This window comes from Lepisosteus platostomus, chromosome 3 (genome assembly GCF_059453375.1).
Source record: "Lepisosteus platostomus isolate fLepPlt1 chromosome 3, fLepPlt1.hap1, whole genome shotgun sequence".
Lineage (NCBI taxonomy): Eukaryota > Metazoa > Chordata > Actinopteri > Semionotiformes > Lepisosteidae > Lepisosteus > Lepisosteus platostomus.
The window spans coordinates 6825676-6852141 of record NC_142613.1 but is presented as its reverse complement, the minus strand read 5'-3'; the positions used below and the strand labels follow the sequence as shown (position 1 = coordinate 6852141).

The 26466-nt window shown below is 41.1% G+C and overlaps 1 protein-coding gene across 1 annotated transcript; it reads left to right on the top strand.

Moving 5' to 3' along the window:
• The first annotated feature begins 113 nt into the window (after positions 1-113).
• On the top strand, positions 114-25259 carry gpat4 (glycerol-3-phosphate acyltransferase 4). The gene is made up of 13 exons (XM_088624148.1): positions 114-264; positions 3186-4124; positions 7408-7477; positions 8159-8456; positions 11841-11915; positions 12252-12341; positions 16133-16226; positions 17044-17159; positions 17681-17736; positions 17866-17951; positions 18738-18866; positions 22819-22898; positions 23446-25259. Exons 2-13 carry the CDS (start codon positions 3957-3959, stop codon positions 23552-23554), a joined length of 1371 nt encoding a protein of 456 aa, XP_088480274.1. The 5' UTR covers positions 114-264; positions 3186-3956; the 3' UTR covers positions 23555-25259.
• Positions 25260-26466: the final 1207 nt, after the last annotated feature.

Here is a 26466-nt window from a genome sequence, read left to right as displayed (position 1 = left end):
CTAGAGGTCACTGCAATTCCGCTGAAGAACTAAAATGGCGGGGATCGTCTTCAGACGCGCGCACGCAGGAGTGGCGTCCTACGGAAACGCCCCTTTCGCTCTGACGGGGGCCCGCCTCGTTATTTCTTGCGCACCCGCAGCGCGCTCATGGGCCGGGGCTGTGGGATTACACTGTAGCGCGAGGGAGGCCTTGTCATCAAGCACAAAAGGAGGGCACGCTGCCGACGGGGGTAAAAAAAAAACACTAACAACGCAGAAAAATGGGTAAGTTGTTGGAAAATACCGTTACAATCAACCGAGCAGTTATTTTATTTCCAGTATGCGACGGTGTCCTAATCGGACGGGCACCTAAATAGTATGGTATTTATCAGTGTCTAAAAATACCAACAGAAATAAGCGGAAACCTGTCATCATATGGTATCGGGTTGTTTTTTGCTTCCTCAACAGGAATATTGAGATGTTTTACCTGAGCTGTTTCTGCCTTTTAGTGTGAGAAAGTGTATTAAACAGCGTGTAGCCGGAGTGTTCAGGCATCTTATTGTGGCTCAAGCATGATGTGTCATTCGTGTAAAATCACGATTCAGGTGGACACATGATATACTGCAGGAGAAACAACCGCGTCTGAGAGTTAAAGCTCACGGTTTAAATCTTAATTGTTTACGTCCCGACAACAATCAAGTCAGAACAGTGGGCAATTTCATGTTTATTGTGTCAGCGTGCGGGATTCCTGGGCCACTTACCCGGTCGTAAATGCGTGAACCGAGATGTGAACTGTGAGTAACGCTCATTTTCTTGAAAAACACGCAGTGATATACCAGCTGCCAAACTGTTGTCGTTTGTAATATCCGGATAAATACAAAAATGCATTACAGCTGTCCAGATTAGCGGTTGCAGGGACCCGTTTGGTATGAACGTCGCATTTTGAAAATCGAGAGATTCTTCGCATTTTTTTGTGGGAGTAATCCCAGACAGCCATTCTTTAAAAATCATCATTTTTGATAACTTACCATTTTTTTTGTTTTCCCTGTCGCTGAAATTAATTACATAAATGTAAATACAAGGCTAGAATCCTTTGCCATGTAACAGGTTTTGTCCCATACTAAGAATGCGTTTTAATTGACATTACTTTGGCAAATTATTCGAACGATTCTTCACAGTCATCAGTGCTTTCACTCTCCGATCTACTGGAATGCTTAAAAACACACTGAATTGCCATTAAACTACCGGCAATACAACAAGCATTACATTTGAATTGAGCAAGGAACTACTTAGTTATCAACTCTTCCTCAAAAAGCTGAACTTCCATTTTCTTGTCTCTCTTTGATCTCTTCAACATGTTTATTATTTAATGGTACCCGAGAGTCGAGAGAAACTGACAGTAGTGGAGAGATCTCACCACTTGACCAAAACATCCTAATCGGCTAATGGCTGTGACTACAGACCTGTGTGAATGATAAAGTCCCAGACCCATGGATTGTTGTTGAATCAAGCAGTACAAAGTAGTTTATTGTCTGGAGTTGATCGGTACTTAGTGTGCTTGCCTCTGTCCCCAGATACTCCATGTTGTACAAGTTGGTTATAATAGTCTAGTTGCTATTTAACTTTGTGCGTTTTAAGATCAAGTTTTTCCGTGGCGTGAAGTGTGGTTAAAAGCAGTTTGGTTTGTTTTCTTTTTGCGTGATTTGCTTGAAAAAGAGCGAGGTTCCTACTGAGTGTTATTTTGAGCAAGGAATGCACCAAAGTGTCTTTCATAAGTTAATTTCCAGCAGCTTGTGCCGGCCATTTCAATAGCCTGATCCCTCTGAGAGGTTAAATTGGTCCAATACAGCAAATAATTAGTTTGACTAGGTAATAAGGAACTCTGGAGTCCTCTAGGACTGCAGACATTCTGTGGTCTGTCCCTGTAAAAATAAGATATTGTAAGAGGTTGTCCTGGAGGTTATGTTTTGGTTGAAGTATCTTTTACCATCCTTATGATCTGCTGCAGTGTTTAGAACTCTTTTTTTTCCTTTGAGGGTGTAGGCATTCATTCACAGCTGCAGTGAACAGGATCGTTTCTGTGAGCACATCCGTACAAGTGCTGCACAGGGCCCAGTAATCGGCGAAAAGTGATAGTGATTCAACTCAATTGATAGTCTTTTTGTACAACTTGTACGTTTAGCAAATGTTAGATTGACAGCATGAGCAATGTGTTCCATATGGAGTACCATTTAATTCTTGGTTTTAGACTAGATAAAACAGCACTTTGCTTGGCTAACACCCTCAGTGGTGAGAACCATTTGCTTTGATCCTAAGTTTTGCAAACATGCAATTTATTCTATATGATTTTATGCGGCTTTATACTGTAGTTGCCATAGTTTGTAAAGAGCATTCTGGGTGAGTGTTTACCTGGATTTGACATCATGTGTTGCAGGGACTTCTGTTCAATACTATTGACTTTTTTTTTTGTAAAGTGGTCACAGAAGTATTCAGTCACAAGAACTATTGACAGAGCAAACAAACTTGTTAGAAAGAACTTTGATAAAACTGTGCCTTCACTAAGCACACCATGAACAATGCAAAAGGCTGTTCTACAGTTTGAGTCCTGTTTGCTATGTGCTTCTTCACATGGAGTGCGGCTGGGCTGTGTTCCTCCTCCTGATCAGTTTACAGATATTTCTGATCCCATATTGTGGTATCAATTTCCATCACTTCCCAGAAGCACCACAGCATGCTTGCACACTAAGCCGAAGCTGGGAAGTGTGTGGTGTTTGTGCCCTAAAGAATAATTTATAGTGGAGTTCTGGCAAGGGCACTTGGGATATTTGAAGCGCCCTTTATAAGGCACCATTTTGGAGTAGTGGCTAGGTTTCCGGTCTTGTAAATGGAAGGTTGTGAGTTCAGATCCTAGGTGAGACACTGCTGTTGTACCCTTGAGGAAGGTACTGCAACTGAATTGTTCCAATGTAAATAACCAGCTATGTAAATGGGTGCAAATGTTAAGTTGCTTTGGATAAAAGCATCAATTAGTAAGAAATGGGAAACCCCCTGCAGGATGTCCCCTTGAAAATGCCTGAAGGGGAGTGATTGAGTACTTGGGCTCCCTTTTTATTACTTGGATATTTCTTGTACTTGTGTTGTGTGTGAGTAAGGGGATTCTGTTTTGCCTGTGACTAATTTTGCCTTTTGTTCTCTTGCTTCTTCAGGCTTTGCTGGTTCTGTCTGGAGTTGATGCAATTTGTGAGGATGAAACTGCTTTCATCTTCCCCTGCGGAAAGACTGAAATAAACTGTCTCTGCAGTCACGGATGGAGCAGACTTCTCGATAATCTTAAGAAGAACTCGAGAAACCACCTTGTTAGATTGAAATCAAGTTCTTTTAATAAGCGTTCGCTTTCTTGGCATTCAAAGCAAACATCTTACCTCTGAAGTCCTGTAGACCTCTATCCAGACCATTTTTCTACCTGTTTCTTGTCCTGCTGCTCTTGTTCTGTGCAGTTTCTCTTTGCTAAGCTCTTATGGATTTGCTCCAAAACAGATGTTATTTGAGGTCGTGTTTCATAAGCAGCTACATGTGCTGTTCAGAGTGAAGCAATGCTGAACAGCTAACCCGGCTCATTTGGTCTATTGTGGTAGGAAGACAAAGTCATGACAGTGTCCTTGGGAAGGTTTTTCTCTTAAAGTAAGGACTGCCTTGAGGCTGCCACTGTATTTCTTGTCTGGTATTCGTGGGAGGGTGGCTGGGTGGGCAGGTCTAAATGGGGGACTGGCTGCTGTACTTTTGAACAAGCAGATAAGTTCTTCAGACTTCTTGATGAAGCTCTTGTTGCAGTGCAGGCTGAGGAGACTGAAGAGGTAGAGGGTTTGAGCAACACTAGGGCTGGGCTCACCTCTCGAAGCAAGAAGTCTTTTTTTTTTTTCTCCCCCATTTTCTGTGGGGAGGCGAGATCCCTCCTCTTCCTCCCAAGCAACGCCAACATGGGCTGGTTCTACTTCCCCTTCGACAACCTGGTGTGCATGCTGCTTGGCATCTCTTTCACTGTGTGGTTCACGCTGCTGCTGGTTTTCATCATCGTGCCCGCCATCTTCGGAGTCTCCTTTGGCATCCGCAGGCTCTACATGAAGACCCTGCTGAAGGTCTTTGAGGTAAGATGCTCTTCCTCCTCGGAAGGTGTTTAGAGCCCTTCTGGTGTTCTGTGATTGCTTGTACCAACCTGAGTTTTAAAACCTTTTGAGCTACGACCACATGCTGTGAGGGTTTTGTAAAACATATGGAAGAATGGTTTGTCTTATTATGCTGTCCCTCAGCGTTCACAGTAAAACGGAACTTTGTAACCTGTCTTGAGCAGTGCACTGGTACAATTTATCTTTCAGTTGCTTTGAAAGTGTGCTGCTGAAGATAGGGCTTTCTTATCCACCTGATAAGCTCGGAGAAACTAACAGCCCCATTCATTCTGCGATAAAGACACTTAAAGACGACTGTAGAAAAGATGTCAATAAGTAAGGAAAAATGTGTTCATGTCCCTGCCAAAATGAACAACGCAGCAATGCATTTATACAGAAATTGGCTGGGATAGCCTTTTCACATTGGAGTCAGGTGTGGGCTGCTAATTGGGTTGTTAAGATAATGCATTATTCAGTCTATCCAGAGTCAGCATTTCAGCAGGTGTGTGTGCGGAGACCCTGCATTCTCTGATGGGGCTCTTCTAAAACAAATTATAAATAAAGATTCTGCAGGACTGTTTTGTTAAAATAAATGTTGTTGCTTATTGAGCAGTTGTCTGGACTGTTTACTGCAAATAATAAAAATAAAGCCCTGTAGTATCTGTGTGAAAGTGATCCTAAAATATGCTGCTGTTGTCTTCCCTTGACTGTTGCTCTATAGACGCATCTGTGTTTGCATGTGTACAGGTGCAAACAGAAGTATTACACACCCATGTTTAAGTATCCAATTATATTAAAATGCACTTCAAAATTTGCTGAATATTTGCTCTTCCCAACAGCTGCTACCTGTTAGTGTTTGTTGTGCGACCAATTTGTGATAAACTGTGCCAGTACTTCTCTGCATCTGGGAATGGTTGCAAAATTAAATGACAGGAAAATTTTTGTAAATGCAACATTAAAATGTGAAAGCAAACAAGGAAAATAGGACCTGCATTTGTCATTTACACTTTTAACGCTAATGATATGACTCTAATGATTTTAGCTCTCCAATCAGGTCGGCTTTGTTCTATGAAGTGGTTTATATCCTGTTCTGTGTACTTTTTAGCTCTCCAGCCCAGCTAAAATAGAGATTTTTTTTAACATCCAAGTTGGATATTATGAAATGAGAGGAGGACAGGATTGGACCCTTTACTTGCATAGTAATGCTTGGTGCATTTGAGACCAGACCATTGGAATCAATAACCCTGATCAAGCTTCTAAATAGGCAAATGAACTTTGATTTTCAAGTCTGTCTGAAAAGGTAAAAGAAAAGAACCACCACCATATGTAGTTGGTTTAGTTAAAACATTTTCTGATGCCAGGTGAAAAAGCCAGCTCTCTGAAAGTCCTCCTGGTTAACTTTACATTAGTTTTTGTGAGGAATTGGTGAAACTGAACAAAAGCTGAATTCTCTCCTTAGTCTATCGGTTTAGTGGCCGAACTCAAGTAGTGTTGGATCCTGCCAAATCCTGGATCTAATTGGTGTACTTGTTGTGTTCGTAAAATGGAGAAACAAGTTGTGGTTTCCTGTGGGAGTAGTACTTCTATTACTGACTTGTGAAACTTCTCGTCCTGGGGGGGCTCTGGTAGAGGGACACCATTCCTCTAGATTCTCAGCTGGATGGTAAAGTTTGGAGAGAGGAGATTGAGATCTGTGGTGTAGTAGAGATGTAGTCCTGTTATGAAGGCCCTTTTCCAGTGGGATTTAGCTATCATATTATATTGGGTAATGTAATGAAGTCAGTGGTGGGCTTCATCGCATAATAAAATAGTGGATTTTGTTTACATGCTGCAGGAGTTTGTGCACAACAGGTGACATTGTAAATGAAAATGAAATGCATAGTATATTGCTATAATTTGTGCGTACTGCAAAGTGGAGTAATACAAGACACTTTTTTTCAGCCTTGCAAATCTGCCTCCTTGTTTACTGCTGTTAGCAATTTAGTTCTGCTGTTTTGTTATTCCGCCTCCTTGTTTTTCCCACTGGTGCGCAAAACAAGTATCTTGGTGAGATCACTGCTGGGATCGGCGGCCGCCCATGTGAAGCCAGCTACAGGATCACCAGAGCAAATTGGGATGTTGCCATGTGGCAAAGGGGAAAAAAAAAGTTCTGCTTGTGTCTGCCTGAAAGAAACCTCTGTGGTTATGTGCTGTCTAAACTGGTCTTGTCGCACGCCTTGCCCTGAATGATTAACATTCAAAACCAATGTTGAATTTTTCTGATCGGTGTGTGTCGCTCTATGCAGCTTTAATCAGTGTTGTAGAGGGGTGTCTGCCAAATAGCTTTTTCTTCTACGGGACCTCCTGTCAACAAAGTGAAGTTCTAAGGATCCTCTATTCTACATGTAGAGGTCTACAAATGCAGCATCCCTTTTGTTAACACCCAGCTAAAAACGTTGAGGCACAGATGTTGCCTAAACTAGTAGAACACTACAGCAGAACTATTTTCTTTAGAAGTGCCAGTGGTCTTGCAGATGAAATGAGCTCTAGATCATATTGTGTGTGGGGGGGAGATTAATTATATTCTGATTATTCCAATTCTTTCTGTTCCTTAAAGAAAAAGCAAATGTCATCAGTGTCTTTCGTGATAATGCATGGTAGAGGAGGTAGGAACTCCTTCCTGCCATTGTTGATAAAGAGATTGCGTGGAGGTCTGCTTTGTAGATTGTGACATTCAGAAGTGCTTTTACTCCTTTTTTAGGAGTGGAGCTTTCTTGCAATGCAGTCCTGAGGAAATGATGGATTCTATATTATATTGCAGGTTTTAAGAATTCATAGCTCTTACAAGATGATTAATATAAAGTGCTTCTGCTTAACTTTTTAGTAAGTTTGTATTGAGATGAGTGTAACGTGTAAGAGTTCCTCCATCACTATAGTTTTACACAAGAGCTTATGACTTGTGCAATCTGAGATGGATGGGACTGCTCTGCATTGGGCATTATCTATATGCCCAATCTTTATCTTTATTCAAGCATAAACAAGTGTGTCCAGCATCAAGATTTAGCAGTTACAGCACAATTTACAAAAATACAAAATGCATTGTTTCATCACAGTTTGTGCCAAGAAAAATCGGAAGAACATTAAAGAAATAATGAACACAACAATATGGCACAAAGGAAAAAGCAATAATGTCTGAATGTAGCCTACAGTTTGTTGCTTTCAAATATTTGATATCTCAAATCCTTTTTTTTTCCCCTTTGCATAACATGTGCTTGCTTCTTTCCAGTGGGCCACGCTGAGAATAGAAAGAGGCGCTAAAGAGAAGAATCACCATCTGTACAAGCCTTATACAAATGGTAAGCCTGGGTCGAATGTAGGATGTGTGTGGATGGTTAAGATGGGCAAGCCTGTGTGGGTTTGACCCATGGTGACTAGGTGACCATAGCTCTCTTTGGTGCTGAGATGTAGCTGTGAGCTATACAAGGAGTGGCCGAGACCTTTACCTTCCAGTTTCTTCATAGCTGTCATCCGAGATCTAATTGTATCCTTGCTGAATCTAAGCCATCAAATTCAGCTAGTTGGTATCAGGGAGGCAGAGAAGTAGTTGTTTCAGTTGTAAGAAGAAACTGCCCGGTGAGCAGATATCTAGGAGGTGAGGCATTATCAATATATTGTATCATTTGACCACTGTCGATAGTCGGAACAAGTGTAGTGCTTTTTTTTTCCCCTCTATAAAGGTTTAAAACATGCCAAATTGTTTTGAGCAATGAGCTTTGCCATTGCATCTATTGAGAGTTTGAGTAAAATTTATGATGTCTATTGGAGTTGATTGCTTGAACTGCTGTTTCATAATATTGACTTTATTACATTGATCTGTTCACGTGTTGATCGCTTTTGTGAAGTTACATAATGGAATCTGTAAAAACAAGACTTTTTTTTTTGTGGCAGCAAAACAGTAGGTAGTTGCATTTAAAAATGAAGTTAACGAAGGATCTTCCCAGCTAATTGGATCCTTGATCTCTTCTGGTTGTTGCCAGGCATCATTGCCAAGGAGCCCACCTCCCTGGAGGAAGAGATCAAGGAGATCCGCCGCAGCGGAAGCAACAAGGACCTGGGAACGCCCGAGTTCGAGATGTCCGACATCTTCTACTTCTGCCGCAAGGGAGTGGAGACCATCATGGACGATGAGGTGACCAAGCGCTTCTCCGCAGAGGAGCTGGAGTCCTGGAACCTGCTGACCCGCAGCAACTACAACTTCCAGCACATCAGCCTGCGGCTCACGGTGCTCTGGGGGCTGGGCGTCCTGATCCGATACGGCTTCCTGCTGCCGCTCCGGTGAGTCCAGCTGTTTCGCCGAGCTGCAGCTCCTGCGTCAAGGTCGCGATAGACAGCGCAGAACCGTTCGGACTGAGCTACACGGAGTAGAGCCTACTGTATGGAAGTCACCAAAGTAACATCAAACAGGAGTTCATGTATACTTGTCAGATGACCCGTCAGTAATCTTCAGATTAAATGTCCTTTCACTGCAGCCGTGCTTAAGCAGTTTTGCTTTGAAAAGCTATGAATTGTACTTGTTGCTTTTTGGTTTTGGTTCCTTGTAATCACATTAATCAGTTATTTGATTTCAGATGGGAATGAACTTGTGCTGCACTGGTCAGATAGCCTTCTGATGACCGCATGGGGCATCTTGGTGTTGCTGCACCAAATCGATTCGCCCACATACAAAGAATTGTTAAAAACGTCTAATTGTCGAAACTGTAATTGCTGCTGAGATTGCGCTAGAGTATGTTTGCACTGGAGCGCTAGTGCTATGTTTTGGGGAAGTTATTGATAACCTTGCTAGATAACCAAGCTGTGGCAGAGGGACCAGCTGGCGCCTGGCCCACCAAAACATTAATGTTTAGCCAGGACAGATCTGGAGGGTTAGCACACATAGCCTGGCAGGGCTGGATGAGTTTAAAACATTTTCCCTGTGTGTAATTTTCGTAATGATCAGTATGTATACAGGCAGTCCCTGTTATAAGTTGCCCTGCTGCAGTATGTTCTTTTGCACTTATGTCATTGATGAGTTGAGGAACTCTGTGTAAAAGGACCTTGCACCTACTTTGTTTTGCATGGCTTCAAAAGCCAGCAAGGTAGGTATTTCATGGATTATTTTGTTCTGAAAATGAAGAAAAATGTGTAAAGAGCAAAATCTAGCATACACAGTTCCTCTTGTAGACATTTCTATTGCTTGTGTCTTAGATTGTGAATCATTGTGCCTCAATATTAAAGTTGAGTTCTTGGCACCACACAGTTAAGTCACCATCCTACCAAACAATTACATTTTTCCTTATAAATATTCCCTTTTCTAAGTCATCTCACTAAGTTTCATTATTTAGTAACATTCCTTGGAATTAACACAGATCAGTGGGTCCTATTATTTGTAGCTTCAAGTAAAACAAACACTCCATCTACCTTATGGTCCCTATCCCTGCCCTGTTAATTCTTATGGGGAAAAGCTTAAGCTTTAAGTAACATGGGCAGAGTTTATGCTCTTATGCTGACAAACTCTGCATATGTACATTGTTCTTATGGGGAAATGGAGGAGAGTTTGTAGTTTTGTTATACGTCACCTGATGTGTCAGGGACTGCTTGTACTACAGTGTCCAGCATGTTCCCCTTTCTATCAAAAGGTTGTGCGTCGTTTAACATCTGTCATATTCGGATGTATAGCATATTTTAGCTTAACACCCGTTTCCATGAAGTAAAAGCAGTTTCCCGTACTCCAAAAATATAAGAATATCCCACATTTCTATTCTAACTCTGATGCAGTTTGTATTTTTTAATTGCTATTACTATAAACTATCCAGTGGCCCCATTAACCCCTTAACTGAATGTATTGTAAACCGTGTATTGTCCACTGAATTTTAGATGCTTATAAGCTTTCATTTAGAAATACAGTAAGAAGAGATGGTTTTCCGTATTGCTCAGCCAACAAAGGCACTTGCTTGGATTAGGTTGTGTCCTGTAGTCTGTTTGTCACTGGTTTGAACCTTGGCTGTCATTTTGCCACAAACTACCTGATATGGTTTTCCTGGGTTAATATGCAGCAGAGGCTCTGGGGACTCAGTAGAATAGTGTGAGCTTGCAGTGATGTCATTGGTAAGTCTGCCTGCTGTGGAGCTTGCAGTATGTTAAATGATAAATGAATTGGTTGGGTAGGGTTGTCAGTGGAGCGAATGCATAGATCCTCAGCTTCCCCTTCAGGAAGAGAGACTGTAGTGGTAAAGAGGAGGTCATTTATAACTAGTGTTTCCAACAAAATCAGGAGTAAAATAAAAATAATTGGCATTTTAAATAAACTTATTGTTCCACAAACAGGTGAAATAAACCAAAGTAAAGTTGTAGTTTGCCTTCACTGTTACATACTAATGACAAGAACCAAATATCTGCTTGGTGATTCTCCTGCTTTTTTTTGCTAGATGTTCTTAACAGGGCCTTTGCCCTCACTGAACCCGTTGGTGAAGCTCAAAATAGCAGGGTGTTGAGTTCTGGCTCGGTGTCTCTTCAGCTGGGAGGAACGATCACATTCCCGGCTGAGGGGCAGGATTAGTGTTTTGCTTGGAGGGAAGCAACTGTGGGGATTGTCAGCTCTGGTGATTGAAGGACACATGACTTGCATTCCCTCCTTCCCTCTCCATTATCGGTTGAATTCTTTAAACCAGTTTAACCCTTTCTCAAAGTTTTAACAAAAGATTTTCTAAAGCAGGGCTATTTGCCTGGCTGCCCTTCCAGTCCACTTATTTTTAAAACATCAAGCACATTAATTATTTTGCTCCTGTTAATTTGTATATAAATGCTGAAGGAGTTGGTCAAAATTCTGCAGTGATAACTCCTTGTGGGAGTTTCTGATTCTTTGAAATTTCCCTCTTTACCAGCAATATATGAACCGATTGCCTGCTAAGGGATCTCTTGCCAGGAATAAGGGAGTAATTTTAAGTAACTTAATTGGCAAGTTCAAGAGATGGCACATGTTCTCAGTTCAGACATTGTTGGAAATGATCAACTTGATCATTGGCAAGGGTATATGCATAGTGGGAATGAAAACCAGAAGAGACAGCAGCCTGTCAGAACCAAGTTTGGGAACCACCAGGGTATATGACTTGATTGTGTTTTTAAGGTTTAGGGTTGGAGAATCCTGTATTAGACTAAACCTTCAGAGCTGCTTCTTGCTCTGTTTTGGATACCTTTAAATTGGTCTGTTATTGTCATATTACAAGACACAGTAGGTGGTGTTGCTCACATGAACATCAACCCTGCTGTGCCCTGCAGGTAGTTGGGGTAGGGAGGGTGTTGTGGATGCACAATATAATCTAACCAATCCCAGTCTGAAGTTTTTGTGTCCTCTCTCAGGATTTCCAGCCATGGTCTGTAAGTGTCTGTGGTTGAATCTTTTATTCTTGTTTTAAAGGCATGTCATACAATTACATTGAACTGACATCCACAGACATGAGGTGCTCGGTCTAGAAATTCAAGTGACTCAGTAAGATGATAAAGACAGATCAACAACCAGGCCAAGTGTCGCAGGTAGTTGATCCATGTTATAGGCATGCAAGCAATTTCTAAAAGTTTTTGAAAACTAAAATACTAGGTGGGCTCCCCTAATTCACAGAGAACTGGTTCTGTGGTCAAGCAGCAAAATCTGCATTTGAGTCGTCTTGATTTTTTGTTTTACAGAGTAACTCTTGCTTTCACTGGAGTGGGTCTCTTGGTGGTTGGGACGACCATGGTAGGCTTTTTACCCAACAGAAGGTACGTCAGTCAACCAAGGAATTGAAATTTCTTGCTCTACTCCTGCAAAGACAGCTCCATTTCCCAGCATAGACAAGCCAGCTTTCTAGCTCCATCTAAATGAGTTTATTGCTATAAGCGACATTGTTTGATTCAGTAGTTCACTCACTGACATGTTCTCTTTTCTACTAAATCTTCTCTAAAGCACCATGAAAATACAGTTTTGATGGAGAACTGCTTACGTTGATTATAGTTATTTAGGCAGGAAAATGTCTAGATTCTATTGAAAAATTTACTTCCTATGAGAGTTTTGAGGTCTTTAGTATTAAGCTGTTTTGTTCACCTTTTCCTTATCAGGATGAAAAACTTCCTTAGTCAAAAAGTGCATCTGATGTGCTATCGGATCTGTGTGCGAGCCCTGACGGCGATAATCACCTACCACGACAGGTAAAAAAGAGTATTGTACACTTTGTGTCAACTTAATTGGCATGGTTATGCTTTTAAGGTGTCATTTTTATATTCCTTTTATACATTTTAATGTTTCACATTTTTCTTATTCTGTCTTCTGAGTTATAATCTAGTATTTGGATGACTTGTTCTGCTTAATAACTGAAAACTGCAGAACTGCTGCTTTTTCATATTGTGAAAGTTACCGTTTTGCTTCTCCTACAAAGAGTACTACTGAAAAGATCCCAAAAGGAGCTAACACAGTAGAGCGCACAGCTAAGGTTGTGTGCAGATTTATTGCAAGGTGCACACATTGCAACTACAGAAGCTATCGCAAAATGCTTTAAAGTGTTGGTCATCAGCTGAATTTTATCCGCGTGATGAAGCCAAATCTGAGAAGTGCTGAACTGTTATAGTTTGGGTGTTTTCACGCAAAATGATTTTGCAAACATTTTTTTATGTCATGAAACGAAGGTGGTGTGTTCTACCACCTTCGCAGTACTGCCTTAAGATGTAGAGTAACAGCAGAGCGCTGATCTGAGCTCCTGTTGGATCTCTCCATCTTGTTTCCAGATATTGACCTTGCCCGTTCCTTAGCATTGTTTGCTTTCCTGGTTTTGCGGTCTACTTTGTTAAAGCCGTTAATCATTTGTCCTGGCAGCTACCCAGAGTAGGCCATGTGCTCTGTGTTTGGATGAGCAGTGTGGTTTTATTTCCACAGTTATTTGAAGCCTGTCATGTGGTTCTCAGCCTGCTGTGTACAGAGCATGTTGCTCAGAGTTCAGCTGGCACTCCTAACCCCCCTGCCCTCGGTGCAGTCTCCCAGTGTAACCTGTCAAACTGGTTCATAATGCAGTATAGGTGTAGCAGGTGTTTGTTCATTTGGACATGAACGTTCGATTTTCTTAGCAATATTCATACATTCCATTCTGTTTGCATGCGCACTTGTGTTGGCTGAAGCCCTACATGGCTCTGCAGCTTCCAGTGCAGGTGTTATGCACTTAATATCCAAATGACCAAATTTGGGATTTTGGTGTTTCTCTGGGGGTGTTGTTCTTAGCAGGGAAACACTAAACCTCTGAAAACCTTTCTAGTGAACCAGTGTCCATATTCCCAGCATGGCTGTCTTGTGCTGGACATCTGTAACTTAATATATAATATATAGTAAATTATTAGTATTGGCATCTAGGACTCAGAAACCAGCGCACAGAAGTAGGAAATAATTCCACAAGACAGTAAGCCCAACCTAGTGCTAAGGATGCATCACGGATGTAAGGCCTGTATTGCCTCTAGCAACAACTATAATTAATTCGTTTGTGTTAAATTGTTAGACCGTTTTCTACAAAATCATTTGTCCCCAATTATTTTGCAAGTGTGCTGCTGTTATAAGTGATTTTCTTTTGATGCTAGGGGAATTTTCTGAACTTTTGACACTGACGGCTGAATGATTGAAAGTGTTGTTTTTTTAATAAAAAGAAGGAAAATAGGAAATAATGCCTGGATAGCAAGGTCTTGGCAAGATATCTTTTTTTTCCAGGAAAAAAAAAACAATTGCAGTAAGCTTGAATTGGCATTGATCTGCCATGTTATGCAGAGTGCACCAGGAACAAGAAGAGTGTTTGTTTGCACTGTGTGGGTGTATGGTACATCTCTGGAGATCTGATCCCAGTGCACTGATATAAAAAGGGAAGTGTGATGTTCAGAGGGCCTCCAGTGACCATGGAGGCCTGTCAGCACTGTATTAATATCCAAGATCAGGATCACAATGTTCAGGGTGGAATGGAGACGCCTGCCAACAGTAGCTCAGAGCTAGCGTCAGGTGATTTCGCATGGGCTGTTCTGTAAAGGTCTAATTGATTTGGTTTAAGGGTATCAGGGTTAAATTCATGTAATTACCTTTTACTTTTGGGTGTTTCAGTCCTTATTCAGAAAGGAATGTCACTGTCCTCTCCTTTTAAGTCCAAGATGGAGTTAAAAGATTTTGTGCCTACGTTATTGTTTTTTGTTGCGTTGTTCTTGAAATGTCATTGCAGGGATCAGAATGTGTAGGAAGGTAAGGTCCCCTTTTCAGGCCATAAAGGCTCATGGGGGGGCAAGGGCCACCATTTTCCTTGACCGTCCGACATGGGAGGGGGAGGTGATGTGGTCAGCATCATGCTCTGGCCGGCCTATTACCCCTGGAGGGATTAACCCCTGGTACTCATTTGGAAAGCAGGCTGAGTGAACCTGGGAGTAGTTAGGAAGGAATTGGAGCAAGATCCATCACTTGCCCCTACCTGGGATTGAACCCTGGACCTTCCGGTCAGGAGCTAGACGCCCTTGCTGTCTGAGCTCGATCAGAATGTGTAGTAATAAAAAACAGATACCAAGCAAAAACAAACAATACTTAAAAGTTGTATAAAACAGTTAAAAGGTTCAGAAACAACAGGGGGACTTGAACTAGTGCTTCTAATCCTTAAGGGTTTGGTTAATGGCTACAGAAGGATCTCTTTTAGAGTTATTACACAAGGATGTTTTTTTTTATTAGCCAGTTCATGTCCATTTTATGCTGTAATTTTATTGCTGGATGTGATACACAGTGCAGCTGCTATGTGCTCGAAACGTACTTTTTCTGCATTTCAAATTGATTTTAAAATCACTTGTGTAATAGGGATATCAATCACTGTGTACAGCAGCTTGGCATTGTGAAATTAAGCCATCAGTCAGTAGGGTGTAATACAATCCAGGGCCTTTCTCTGCCAATCGAGCCATGAGTTTCAGTGGCCTGTTGGACTTCAGGACAAATGTCTCAGGAGAGCTTCTCCTATCGTAAATAGTGAAAATGCAAGTTGGTCAACTGCGCAACATGCATTTTCCTTCAATGAGGGACAAGTAGCATGTCACAAGGTACAGTTTAACCTTGTCTCATAAATCTGGACCTCTGTGCAATAGTAAAAGGCGTCAATTTTTAACTCCTTTACAAGTTTTAGGCTGAGTTGTTCAATCTTGTTGTAGTTTCTCGTTTTTTGCTAAATGACATTTAAAGCCTGTGTTTTCATTGCCTGACTTCTGCTGGGGATCTATGTTTCAGGTGTCGTTGTTGGTGCAGTTTTGAGTGCCACCTAATGGGCACAATTTAGTAAAAAAAAACATGCACAGAACTGATGCTGAGTAGATGCTCTGTAGATTTACTCCAAGTGCTGATGGGTAGAAACATTTAAATCAGCAGTTTATGCTAACAAGTGTTGAGTCTTGCTGTTCTTGGGAGTTTTATCGGTCCTCCTTTTTCCAAATGCTTAATCTAGTCCATGGCTGTGGGGGAGCTAGAGCCTATCCCAGCAAGCAGCAGGCACATGGCAGGACACACTGTGGATGGGACGCCAGTCCATCTCGAGGCATATGTGCACACGCAAGGTCCAGTTTTTACAGAAGCCATTTAACGTTCCAGGATATCTTTGGACTGGGAGGAAATTGGAGCACTCAGAGGAAACACACGACTGTGGGGAGAACATACAAACTCCATGCAAAGAGCACCCCAGGAACTGAACCCAGGGCCGCAGTGCTGTGAAGCAGTACTGAACACCACTCTTTTTTTTTTTTTTTAGAATGTCTTTAAATTGGCTTTTGTGCTGTCTCGATTATTGCAGAACCAATGGAATGCTCTCATTCAGGAAGGTTCTTAGAGCTAATCAGTGCACCGTTAGGAATGAGAATGGAGTGATGGATTGAGCCGTTAAGGATATACAAGAGCTGCTTTGAAGAGGCGGCCAACTGCTGCGTTACTAACTTTTTTCTTCCTTCTTGCATTGCAGTGAGAACAAGCCAAAGAACGGAGGCATTTGTGTGGCGAACCACACCTCCCCCATTGATGTCATCATTCTGGCCAGCGACGGCTGCTATGCCATGGTAAGACACTTGCTCAGGGTGGATTGCGACACCCATGATCAGGGAAGAAAAGAATCATCTAAACATGAGACCCTAAAAATCACAAATGAAGGATTTAGAAATAAAAACAAATCCATTCAGCTGTTTTCATTAAATGCCGAAAGAGCTTTTCAGATTGAATGACCTTCAAGATTGTGGGTTTTGGTTAAATATTATTCCTTGGATCTCCAGCTCCCTCAAAACCCCTAAAACCTTTGAAATATAACAGGATTGTTACAATAAAACTTATTTAATAATGTCATTTATGTGACATACAAAAAAATAAAAAAAAAACTAAGGCTAGTTTGCTCACCACTTTAAAACTTTCCCCATTGTTATTTCTGGATTCTCTGTTCAAAAATATTAAAAGATGGAGAAAGTGTGATTACAAGTACAGTAAAGGGAAATTCAGTTTTCTTTATTGAAATAGAAACTTTTGGAAAGCTTGCAGAATGTTTTTTTTCTCCATTTCAGCAAAAGGCTTTGAAATTGGTCCTACTAGCATTAAAAGTTTCTATTTGTGTTTCCACTCTGCATTTTGATATGCTAATGGACATTTGAATGGAAAAACCCACCAGAGCTATTAGATATTGTCAAAAAGAGCACTAATTGCCTTGGATGATATCACCGGGAATATATTTATCAGTTATAAGCGGCTTCAGCCGCAGAGCACTGAGGTTTTGTGATTTCCTAGAACTGTTAGGGTAACGAATTTCAATGTCCGCTTCCCGTATAATTGACTGTGGCAAGTGTCTGTTACTTTTGCCCAGTGCTGGAAGGTCAGTCTGTGTTGTTGCAGGTTGGGCAGGTCCATGGAGGGCTCATGGGAATAATTCAGAGGTCCATGGTGAAGGCCTGCCCACATATCTGGTTTGAGCGGTCAGAAGTCAAAGATCGCCACCTTGTGGCTAAAAGGTACATCTTATTTTAGAGAATCTCTTGGAGTTCTACGGTAGTACTGATTAGTTAAAACTATTAACCTAGCAGCGTGTTTACCTTCTGCAGGTCTTACAATATACTGTACCTGTTAAAGGTGTTTTCATGGTCTTGATGCTTTGCAAGTTTTCAGTTGAGAAAATGATTCTTCAGTTTTTTTTATAAATGACAAAATATAAATTCAAATGACCTTTGTACTACTACTTTAAAATTTCAGGGGATTGGGTAACAACCATATATTTCATAGTTGATTTCTTTTATCCCTTATTGCAAAGACTGAGATATGGAGATAACTGTTTAACTTGTATAATGACTGCCACCTTTAACTCTTGTGAGATGTAGCTTTGATCTGTAAAAATAGTATTAATGATATATTTAATAGTGAGGATGCCATTATCCCAGATGGATCTTTTTGGCTAGGGCTGGTATTCTTCATCATGCCACTAGTCGGAAAGGTGCCCAGTCTTTCTTGATTCAGTGTTGCAATCCCTGTCCCACAGGCTCAGTGATCACGTGGAGGATAAAAGTAAACTGCCCATTCTGATATTCCCAGAAGGTGAGTCAAATCAATGCATGATAGTCAAACTATATGATAAAATATGAAACAAATAAGCCAGTTTGGCCGTTCTGAAAAGTTTATCTGCCATGTGTTTTTTTTTTTTGAAACCTCTGTTTTTTTGCCTAGGCACTTGCATAAACAACACCTCTGTGATGATGTTTAAAAAAGGTAGTTTTGAGATTGGCACAACAGTGTACCCAGTGGCCATAAAGGTAGGCAGTTTCTTCAGCATTTGTTCCATTTTAAAAATAAGACAGCATGAAAAAGATCAGTAGTTTTTCCTCCTGAAATAGACACCCCATCTGCTTCTCCTTGGGGTTGTTTTACACTGGACATGAATTTCTTGTCATACTTGCCCTTTGTAATGGCAGGTAATTAACCACCAGCAGAATATATTATATATATATCATTTTTCAATTTCCCACTGTTTTGGCTACATTTAATGGCATTTCAAGTTTTGTAACAAGGTAAAACAAGGTTTCCTTTTTGCCACCTTTAAGCAGAAGATGCAGATAAGGGCTTTAACAGATATAGCTTCTAGGTAATTAAACTGGAGAGCTGTTAGTTGTCCATTACCTGTTCTATTAAAAATCAGACAGTTGATTAACTGCGTCACAATTTTTCCTTTGCATTAATATTCTGTTAATTTTCTTAAAATCCCTTTGGTGGAAATGTGATCTTTTACTAGTCTTCAGCAGAACAAAAATGTGCACTCAGAACAAAAAAGGTAAACTCAGAGCTGGTCATTTCAATAGGAAGGCCAAAAGCCTCCCAGGTATGGACCAGTTTCCAGACAAAACTAATTAAATGCCCAGCTGAAGCTAGAAGGCAGCACTTGTGCATGTCAAGTGGCATTGTGATGGCAGTCACTACTGTCAACAGTTAAGGGCACATCCTCAGTGGTTTATAAGGGGGAGGGAGTTTGGAACTCCTCTGTGCCCTGAGCATAGGATTTTGTTTTGCTCCATCCTCATGGCAGACTTGTCCCTATGTTTCAGTATGACCCTCGCTTTGGAGATGCTTTCTGGAACAGCAGCAAGTATGGGATGGTCAACTACCTCCTGAGGATGATGAGCAGCTGGGCCATTGTCTGCAGTGTCTGGTACCTGCCACCAATGATGAGAGAGGTGAGGATGGCTGTCCAGCTGGGTCACTATCTGGTGCAAACCTGGGCCCTGAATAACCTCTCTCTGGAGCTAAGAAGTCAGTGATATTTGAAGCGTTCCTTGCATGAAAAACTGTAGGTCCTGCCTTAACATTTCAATGCAGTTTGGATCCAATCCAGAATTCAAAACTTCTCTTCAGTCACTATGTTGTGGATCTGCTTATATGTTTAGAATCATTGCCTTGCTGCATGTTTGTCAGGCTATGTTTGAGCTGAAGCAGCACCAGTCTCCTCCAGATTTTGCTGATGCAAAGTCAAATTCATGGGTCCTTCAGTGATGGCAAGCCTTCTGGGTTCTGACGCAGTAAAGCAGCCCTAAACCACCACCACAATGCTTGGTCAGGATGTGGTTGATGTGGTTCTTCTAATGGAAAGTGTTTTGTTTTTCAAGTTCACTTTCAAAGCTCAACTTGTCTGTCCAGAAAACATTCTTCCATTATTCCTGTGGATCCTCCAGGTGTTCTTTGCAGTATTTGAGACATGTGGCAGTGTTCTGTTAAGAGAGCAGTGGTTTCTTCCAGGCTTCCTGTCTATTTTCCATTTCTTTTCCACTTGTCTAACAGTGGATTGATGGAGCTTCAAATGTTTAGAAATGGTTTGGTTGCCTTCTCTTTACAGATGAGCATCAGTTACTTTTTCTAAGTCTGAAATATCTTTGATCGTTGCATGACATGTTTCACCTAACCTGTATGGGGAAAACTAAAACCACAAAGTTCCTGACTATTAAATAGGACATGGCTGCCAACTACAGTCCTTGGTTACTTACCCTATCATTTCATTGGAGCCTGATTCAAATTATCCTTAACTGAGCTATGGAATCTAGGGGTCTACTTATCCCTGATTCTTATTTTTTCTACTTCATATACTATTCCATCTCATAAAAACATTGAATACCCTTTTGGTTATTAAAATCTGGTCATCACAGTATGAAATTATTCCCATAATTGTACATTAAATGTGGGGTTTACCATATTTTTCCTCAATACTGTGCCTGCTGGACTAAAAGTCTGCAATCGTTTTGGGTTTTAGATCGAGATGGCCAACATGAGTAGCACTCCTATGATTTTTATAGGGAACATTTAATGAGCTCAGATGTGGAAAAGTCATCTACTCGAATTCATTATGTAAATATTTGGTCTGTTTTGTCATTCATGTCAGCTCAGCAGAAATTCTCCAAGGCCAGTTCCCTTGAATGCTGCTTAAGACCTACTAAAGTGCTAAATTGTCATCATAAGCAAGGCAGTTCTTTACTATGATCTGTAAACATCCAGGTACTACAGCCCTGCTGGAAGCAGCGTTTGTCTCTGCTTAACTGAGGGCACATCTGCTGCAGATGGTATTTATTTGTTAGAGGTTTATTTAAAAGAGGTATTTGAAAATTGTTCGTTTAGGTAAATGCTTGCCCCCTCGTACTCCATAAAAGTGATGGAAAAGTGTCCATAACACTTAAATTAAAAAATCTCTACTGTTTCTCATCAACAGATTGACATGCTTTATTTAATCCCCACTTGACTGAGCAGATTAATAGTATCTTCCCATTACAACACGGATTTTGTTTCCATTATACTTGTTCATCCAGTGTCTCATTTGAAATGTACACGAGGATTAAAGGCTTGTGGGGGGGGGGGCATGAGCCACCTGAAATGGTCTGTGAGGTGCATCTCTCATGGAAATCAGCTTGGTGGGATTGAGGATTTGCATTTGAATGCAAATGGTTTGTTTTTCCTGTTGGTTAGTATGGGTGATGCAAATGGTATCCTGCACATTTCCAAATCAGTTCTTTCCATTGTGAAGGTCACAGGGGGAGACTAGGATCTTAAGCAATGAATCATGGGGTGAGTTAAAATAGCCTCCTCATGTTTTATAAATGTCCTTGTTTTCTGGTGTTTAGAGCTCAATATAGAGATCAAGATCTAGCCCTTTACAACCTTGCCTGGTGGCCCTCCTGACACATACTGTAACATTCGTTATACACTGTCAGCGGGCAGTGTGCTTAGAGCACGATTTTGTTGTGCTTTGTAGTTTTCGATCTCTTATATTCTGCCTTTTCTTCATATCGTACACATCTCTGTGCAGAGGAGCATGTACTGTATGAGTTCCAAGCAGTTTTTGTGCCCCAGTGCTTATGGGTGGGGCTTTATTGCACTGGTTGAAGAGAGAAAGAACTTTTGACATCTCTTATGGCACATTTGGTATTTCCTCGTATTGTGTACTGCAGTAGTTTTTTTTTTGTTGTTTTCAACTTTTGTAAAACTTCAGTTAAGGTGTTTATGTAGGCAACATCACTGAAATACAGATGCGCGAGTTGTATAGTTTAGTTATTTAATACACAGCCTTACATAAATACTAGCATAAGGTATAATAAGGTGGATGGAAATATTTTTAGGATTATTTTAACTAAATCCACTTTAACATTTGGAACTACTCGGATAACGATTTTGGACTTCTAGGTGCGTAATGCCCATAAGCCTTGGCATGAATAGCTCAGTACTGTATATGTGCAGCTGTAGTGAAGTCTGATTGTGACAAAGAGGATGAACCAGCAGGCAAAGAGCTCAGAGCCTCAGTCCTCTAAGGTTAAAATTACATAACGATGATAAGTTCCAGATGTGTAGTTCAGGCTTTAAAAGACCTAATTGCTTACAAGCACATGGTCTTTTCAGTACTGCTGTGGTATATTGTGATATTCTATAACCGAAGAGCCTGTGAGCCTGGTAAACAAAACGATAGTGACTGACTCAAGGGCTCCGAAACAACTTACTCACAGATTTGGCAAGCTTTTTGCGGCAACCATGTGTAGCCCTTTTAATGTGGAAAACAGATTTACATTCTTCCTGAAATGTCAAAACACTGGAGGGGCAATGTGATCATGCCTGTACTAGTTGTAAGAGGAGCATTTGCCCTTTGATACAGTATGTTTCCATAACAGCCTGTGAAAATGAAACTGATGACCTAAGTCTAGCAGTGGTGACAGCTGCCAGGATATTTGTTTTATGAGAGATCAAAGTGAGGGATATAATTATCCCATATTTAGTAAAGTCTCACTCAATGCTATCTCCCTAATCCATTTTTTTCTCTTGAAGTCTTTCTTACCTCAGTACAGTCCTTATATGCATGCTGCTAGCTCATGTTTTTGCTTAATGTGTCATGGGATATTAGATAAGCAACCAGTGTTAGAAATGCACAGCAAGGCAGGGAAATGTGGGGAGTTATATTAGTATTATGCAAGACTCTTTACACAGTACCTCAGGGTATTTTGTGACAACAGTTGCCTTTGCTTGTCTCTTCACATTCACCTTACTTTTTGTTTTCCAAATGACATGTCAAAGCTGGGCACATGTATGCATTCTTATATTTGTGACTTCAACATTCTCTTAATATTGAATATTTAAACCTTTTCTTCTAATGGAATCAGACCGCAGGTGGTAGCCATGTGCATATACTGCTGTGAAGAGTTTGTAGGATGGCAGGCACAGGCTCGTTCTCTCATTTCCGGCAGTTGTGTATGCGAGTGCATGCAGAGTGGGCTCTCCGAGATGGGATACTGCTCCGAGTCGGATTTAGGAATCTCCAGTCCAGATTGGGAGGGGAAAAAGAAGTGGGATGATTGCTTATGTTTTATTTAAACTTTACATTGTGTTAGCAAAAAAAAAGTTGAGATCCAGTGGAGTACAGTGTTTTCAGCAGAAAGAGAGATCAGATGTGTGAGGGAGAGAAAGCAGGACTGATGCTGAAGAGCAGGGGAACAAAGAGGTTTTGATGGGTCTTATGAAGAGACCTGCCCTACGCCACCGTGTTTGTAGCGAAACTGCCCTTTTGAGGAGTGCTAGAAGTCAGTGGTGCTACATGTGTTTAATGGTGGCCGTCTGAGCTCCTGCCTCTTGGTGATAGTAGTGTGTTCCTCTGTTGCACAGGAAGGAGAAGATGCGGTGCAGTTCGCGAACCGAGTGAAGGCAGCTATCGCCAGGAAGGGGGGGCTAGTGGACCTGCTGTGGTGAGAACACTCATGCACAAGCGTCCGTGTGCAAGAGAAACTAACGCATGATCATTTTTACTCACTCTTTCTCTTCCCCATTCCCTATCTTGTAAGCCTCTCCTCACAAACTCTTCCTTTCCTAATCCACCTCATACCTTCATCCACTTTGGCCAACACAATCACTCCCTATTCAGTCTTTCACCTTGTCCCTCCCAGTCTCTCACTCCGGCTTACTGATTTTCTCCCACTGCTTGCATGCTAATTTCATCACTCCAAGGCTGATTAAACTAAAGATCCAATTTTAAAATACTATGATGCATTGTGGGTATTGAACCGCTCAACTGTTTTGAATGTACAGTAGGACTCCAAATATTTTTTGCAATTTGAAAAACTAAAAGCAAATATTCTTGCATGTGAAACACTTTCTACTTGAAGCCAGAGATGTCTACATGAGTCAAGACGAGAGGTATTCTGCTGGGGTTTAGATCACATCGGTCGGTGTTTGAAGTGAGACTGAGGGGCCGTGACAGTGCTCTGATGTGTGCCTGTGTCTCTCCTGCTGCAGGGATGGAGGACTGAAGCGGGGGAAGGTTAAAGAGACTTTCAAGGAGGAACAACAGAAGCTGTACAGCAAAATGCTTGTTGGGAACCAGGAGGATCGCAGCCGTTCATGAGAGTGTGGCAGATTGGGATGGGATCACATGGCAGAGAGGGATCTGGGAATACTGCAGCGCATTCCAGATTGCTGGAACACAGGAATGTTGCCCTGTCTCTCATTGGAACACTGGCTACAGCCCCGGCCATATCCTGAATGGCTTGGGAGCCTACTTCTGCAAAAGTACCATGAAGACTGCTTGTTTAAACACCAAGCGAGAGCCTTTTGTTAGAGAAGACTGAGGAACACGGACACACCTCTGATTGCCTTCCATGGTTTGCTTTAGAGAAAAGGGGTAGAAGTAGAGAGGGTAAACTTTTCTGCAGGGTTATGACATACATCTGCACAGAAGAATGCTGTTGGTTTTTTTTAGATGCAAAATTGATCCGGTCTTGGGGAGTGAGACTGTTACGTACATTTTTTTTTCTTGAACATCATGAAGACTTTTGTTTTTGTTCACTCGATTATGCTTATTATTCTACTATTATACTTGTCATTACTGATACTTGGGGAAAATTAAAGGAGACATCCTGTCTAGTTAAACAGGTGGCAGTAGATGCATTGGTAATAACTGCATGAGTTGGTCACGGCACCAAGTTTTTGCATGTAGTCCTGTTTTTTGGTTTGTTTCTAAGTTTTCTTACCATTTTAATTTTTTTATAACCACCCATTGTTTTAAGCATTGTACGCACAGGAATGAAAATACAGGAGCTACTCTGGAGTAAAGAAGGTGTTTTTTATTTGACATCCACAATGTTGTCTTTTTGCTGGTTTCTAGTGGTATGTTAACCTTTGGTTATTAGCAAGTATGTTTCTCTTTACAGGTCCCCTTTTCCCTTCACACTTGGCTTTTACATATCTATACCAGCTGGTATAGGGTTTAGGATTTTTTGTATTCCAGGATCCGTTCTATAAATCTTTCTGTTGTCGCTCTCGAAGTTTGCAATACAGTGTTAATATGAAGGATGAAAACCAACATTCTACATGTTTGCTCTTTCGAAAGAAACTTGTGCAATGGTCGTGGTTTGACGTTTGCACGCCCGTTTCATTTGTAACCATTTGTGGTTGTGGTGGTCAGACTCTTTCATGTTTCTGTACCAACTCTGGGGTTTCTGCCACTTTTAGTCTTTGGATCTCCACCACAACTGATCCTACCTCGGTGATCTGCTGAAACACCATTCCTCTGCTTTGCGTCCAGCTGCACTGAGCAGTTCCTCCTCTTCAAGTTGGTGTGACATTTTTGATTAGTATTCACAGCAAGCTATAACTTTTTTTGGGGGGTCAGTATGTGTGTTTCCATTATGTGCATCTGCCGCGTTCCTGGTGCGGTTAACCGACCACAACCCAAGGAGCCCCAGATCTGAAGCAGCTCTTAAATTTGTGGTTGTAGGTGAAGGCAAGTGATCTGTAGCAGAAAATGTTGCCGTATTCCCTGTGAAATAAGCCATTTGATTTTAGCTGCCGTAACACAAGGAACTGTTATTTTGCTCCTGCAATGTGAAGTGCAGCAGAAATGATGAGGATTAGTACTGCAGATCTGGGTAGGTAATGAAGACCGATTGTGCTGCAGAGGCCTGGAATCTGGTGTGGAGTCCTGTGGAAACATTGCGGTCACAACCAAGCCCAATGCATTTTAAATGGCACTCATGTTCAAATGTATTTGTGTACTTCAGAAGCTGTTTTTTTCTTCAGACTCAGATTAAAGTAATCCATAACAAAAACAATCCTGTATTTCTTGGGTGAGTTGAGATGCAAGGATTTATTTTGGAAATTTATAGCTTCATCTCCGAAGGAACAGCTGATAAACTGAAATGCTATAGCCTTGCCCTGCTTTTCATCTGTGATGACCAGTATCCAACATCTAAATGTGCATAGCCTTTTGTGATGGTTATTTACTTTTTATGTGATCTGCTTACATTTGTGGATAGTGTGCATTTTGAAGTTGGCTGAGAGAATGCTTTAAGAAGGTTATGACTTTGACATCCAGGTTTGCAAGCTGGCATAATGCCATCTCTGCTCATTCTGGTTTTAAAACCACTTGGTTACTTGATCAATATAATGTGAGCAGTGGTGATGTCGAAGTACATTTAACATGGAGAGCAGGAGGCACTTAATACAAAAGATTGTGGAAGTCTTATGCAAGCTAATGAGCCACGTTTTGATACAGACACTCCGGCTGGATGACATTCTAGGATCAGTAAGTTCCTGTCTACTGAACAGGTTAAATAGACCAGATGGCCTCCACTTCTCTTTTGTAACTGTTCTGATGTGTTTCAGTCTTGTCCTGGTATGTGTTACTGGTCTTTCAGTCTTCTCCTGTAAGGATATAGTGAAAATGACAAAGGGAATTTCTGAAATGCCAAAGACTAGTTTCAAAACATTACAAGCTATTCCTTTTCCAAAAAGGTGAACAATTTACCTGTTACAATTAACCTGTTTTATAGTGTAACTTGTACTGTTTTTTACAGCCTTTATAAATATACACTAAAAAGCATGATGGGTGGTTTCTGAAAAGGTGGTAGTTTTAAATGATTTGAGAAATGTCAAATTGACAGCACGTACAGTATGCTGTACACTGGCTTTATTCTGGGTTGGAGTCATGCGAGATCCATCAGGCTGTGGCTTTGTCAGACTTGGATGTTTTGCAATAACGCAGATCCAGGATTACAAAGAGCATTTTCAAAGCCCTTTTCCTTTGAAAATTCATTAGTTCTTAACTAGGATAATTAGAGAAGTATATTGAACATAGCATTTTAAAGAAATGCTGACTTTAAACATGCCAAGTCAAAATAATTTGGAGGGTTGGGACTACAGAATCCTTGCAGACCAAAAGCGATTGACTTCATTCCCAGATAAAGTGCAATGTAAGCACACTCCAAATGGCTTTCAGAATAAAATTCAGTTACTTAATTACAATTACTCAATTGTGAA

Excerpts from the sequence above, each read along its gene's own strand:
- gpat4 (XM_088624148.1), top strand. The coding sequence starts at position 3,957 with ATGGGCTGGTTCTACTTCCCCTTCGACAACCTGGTGTGCATGCTGCTT. Across the intron at positions 7,478-8,158 it reads GTACAAGCCTTATACAAATG|GCATCATTGCCAAGGAGCCC; the intron begins GTAAGCCTGGGT and ends GGTTGTTGCCAG. Across the intron at positions 11,916-12,251 it reads GGCTTTTTACCCAACAGAAG|GATGAAAAACTTCCTTAGTC; the intron begins GTACGTCAGTCA and ends TTTCCTTATCAG.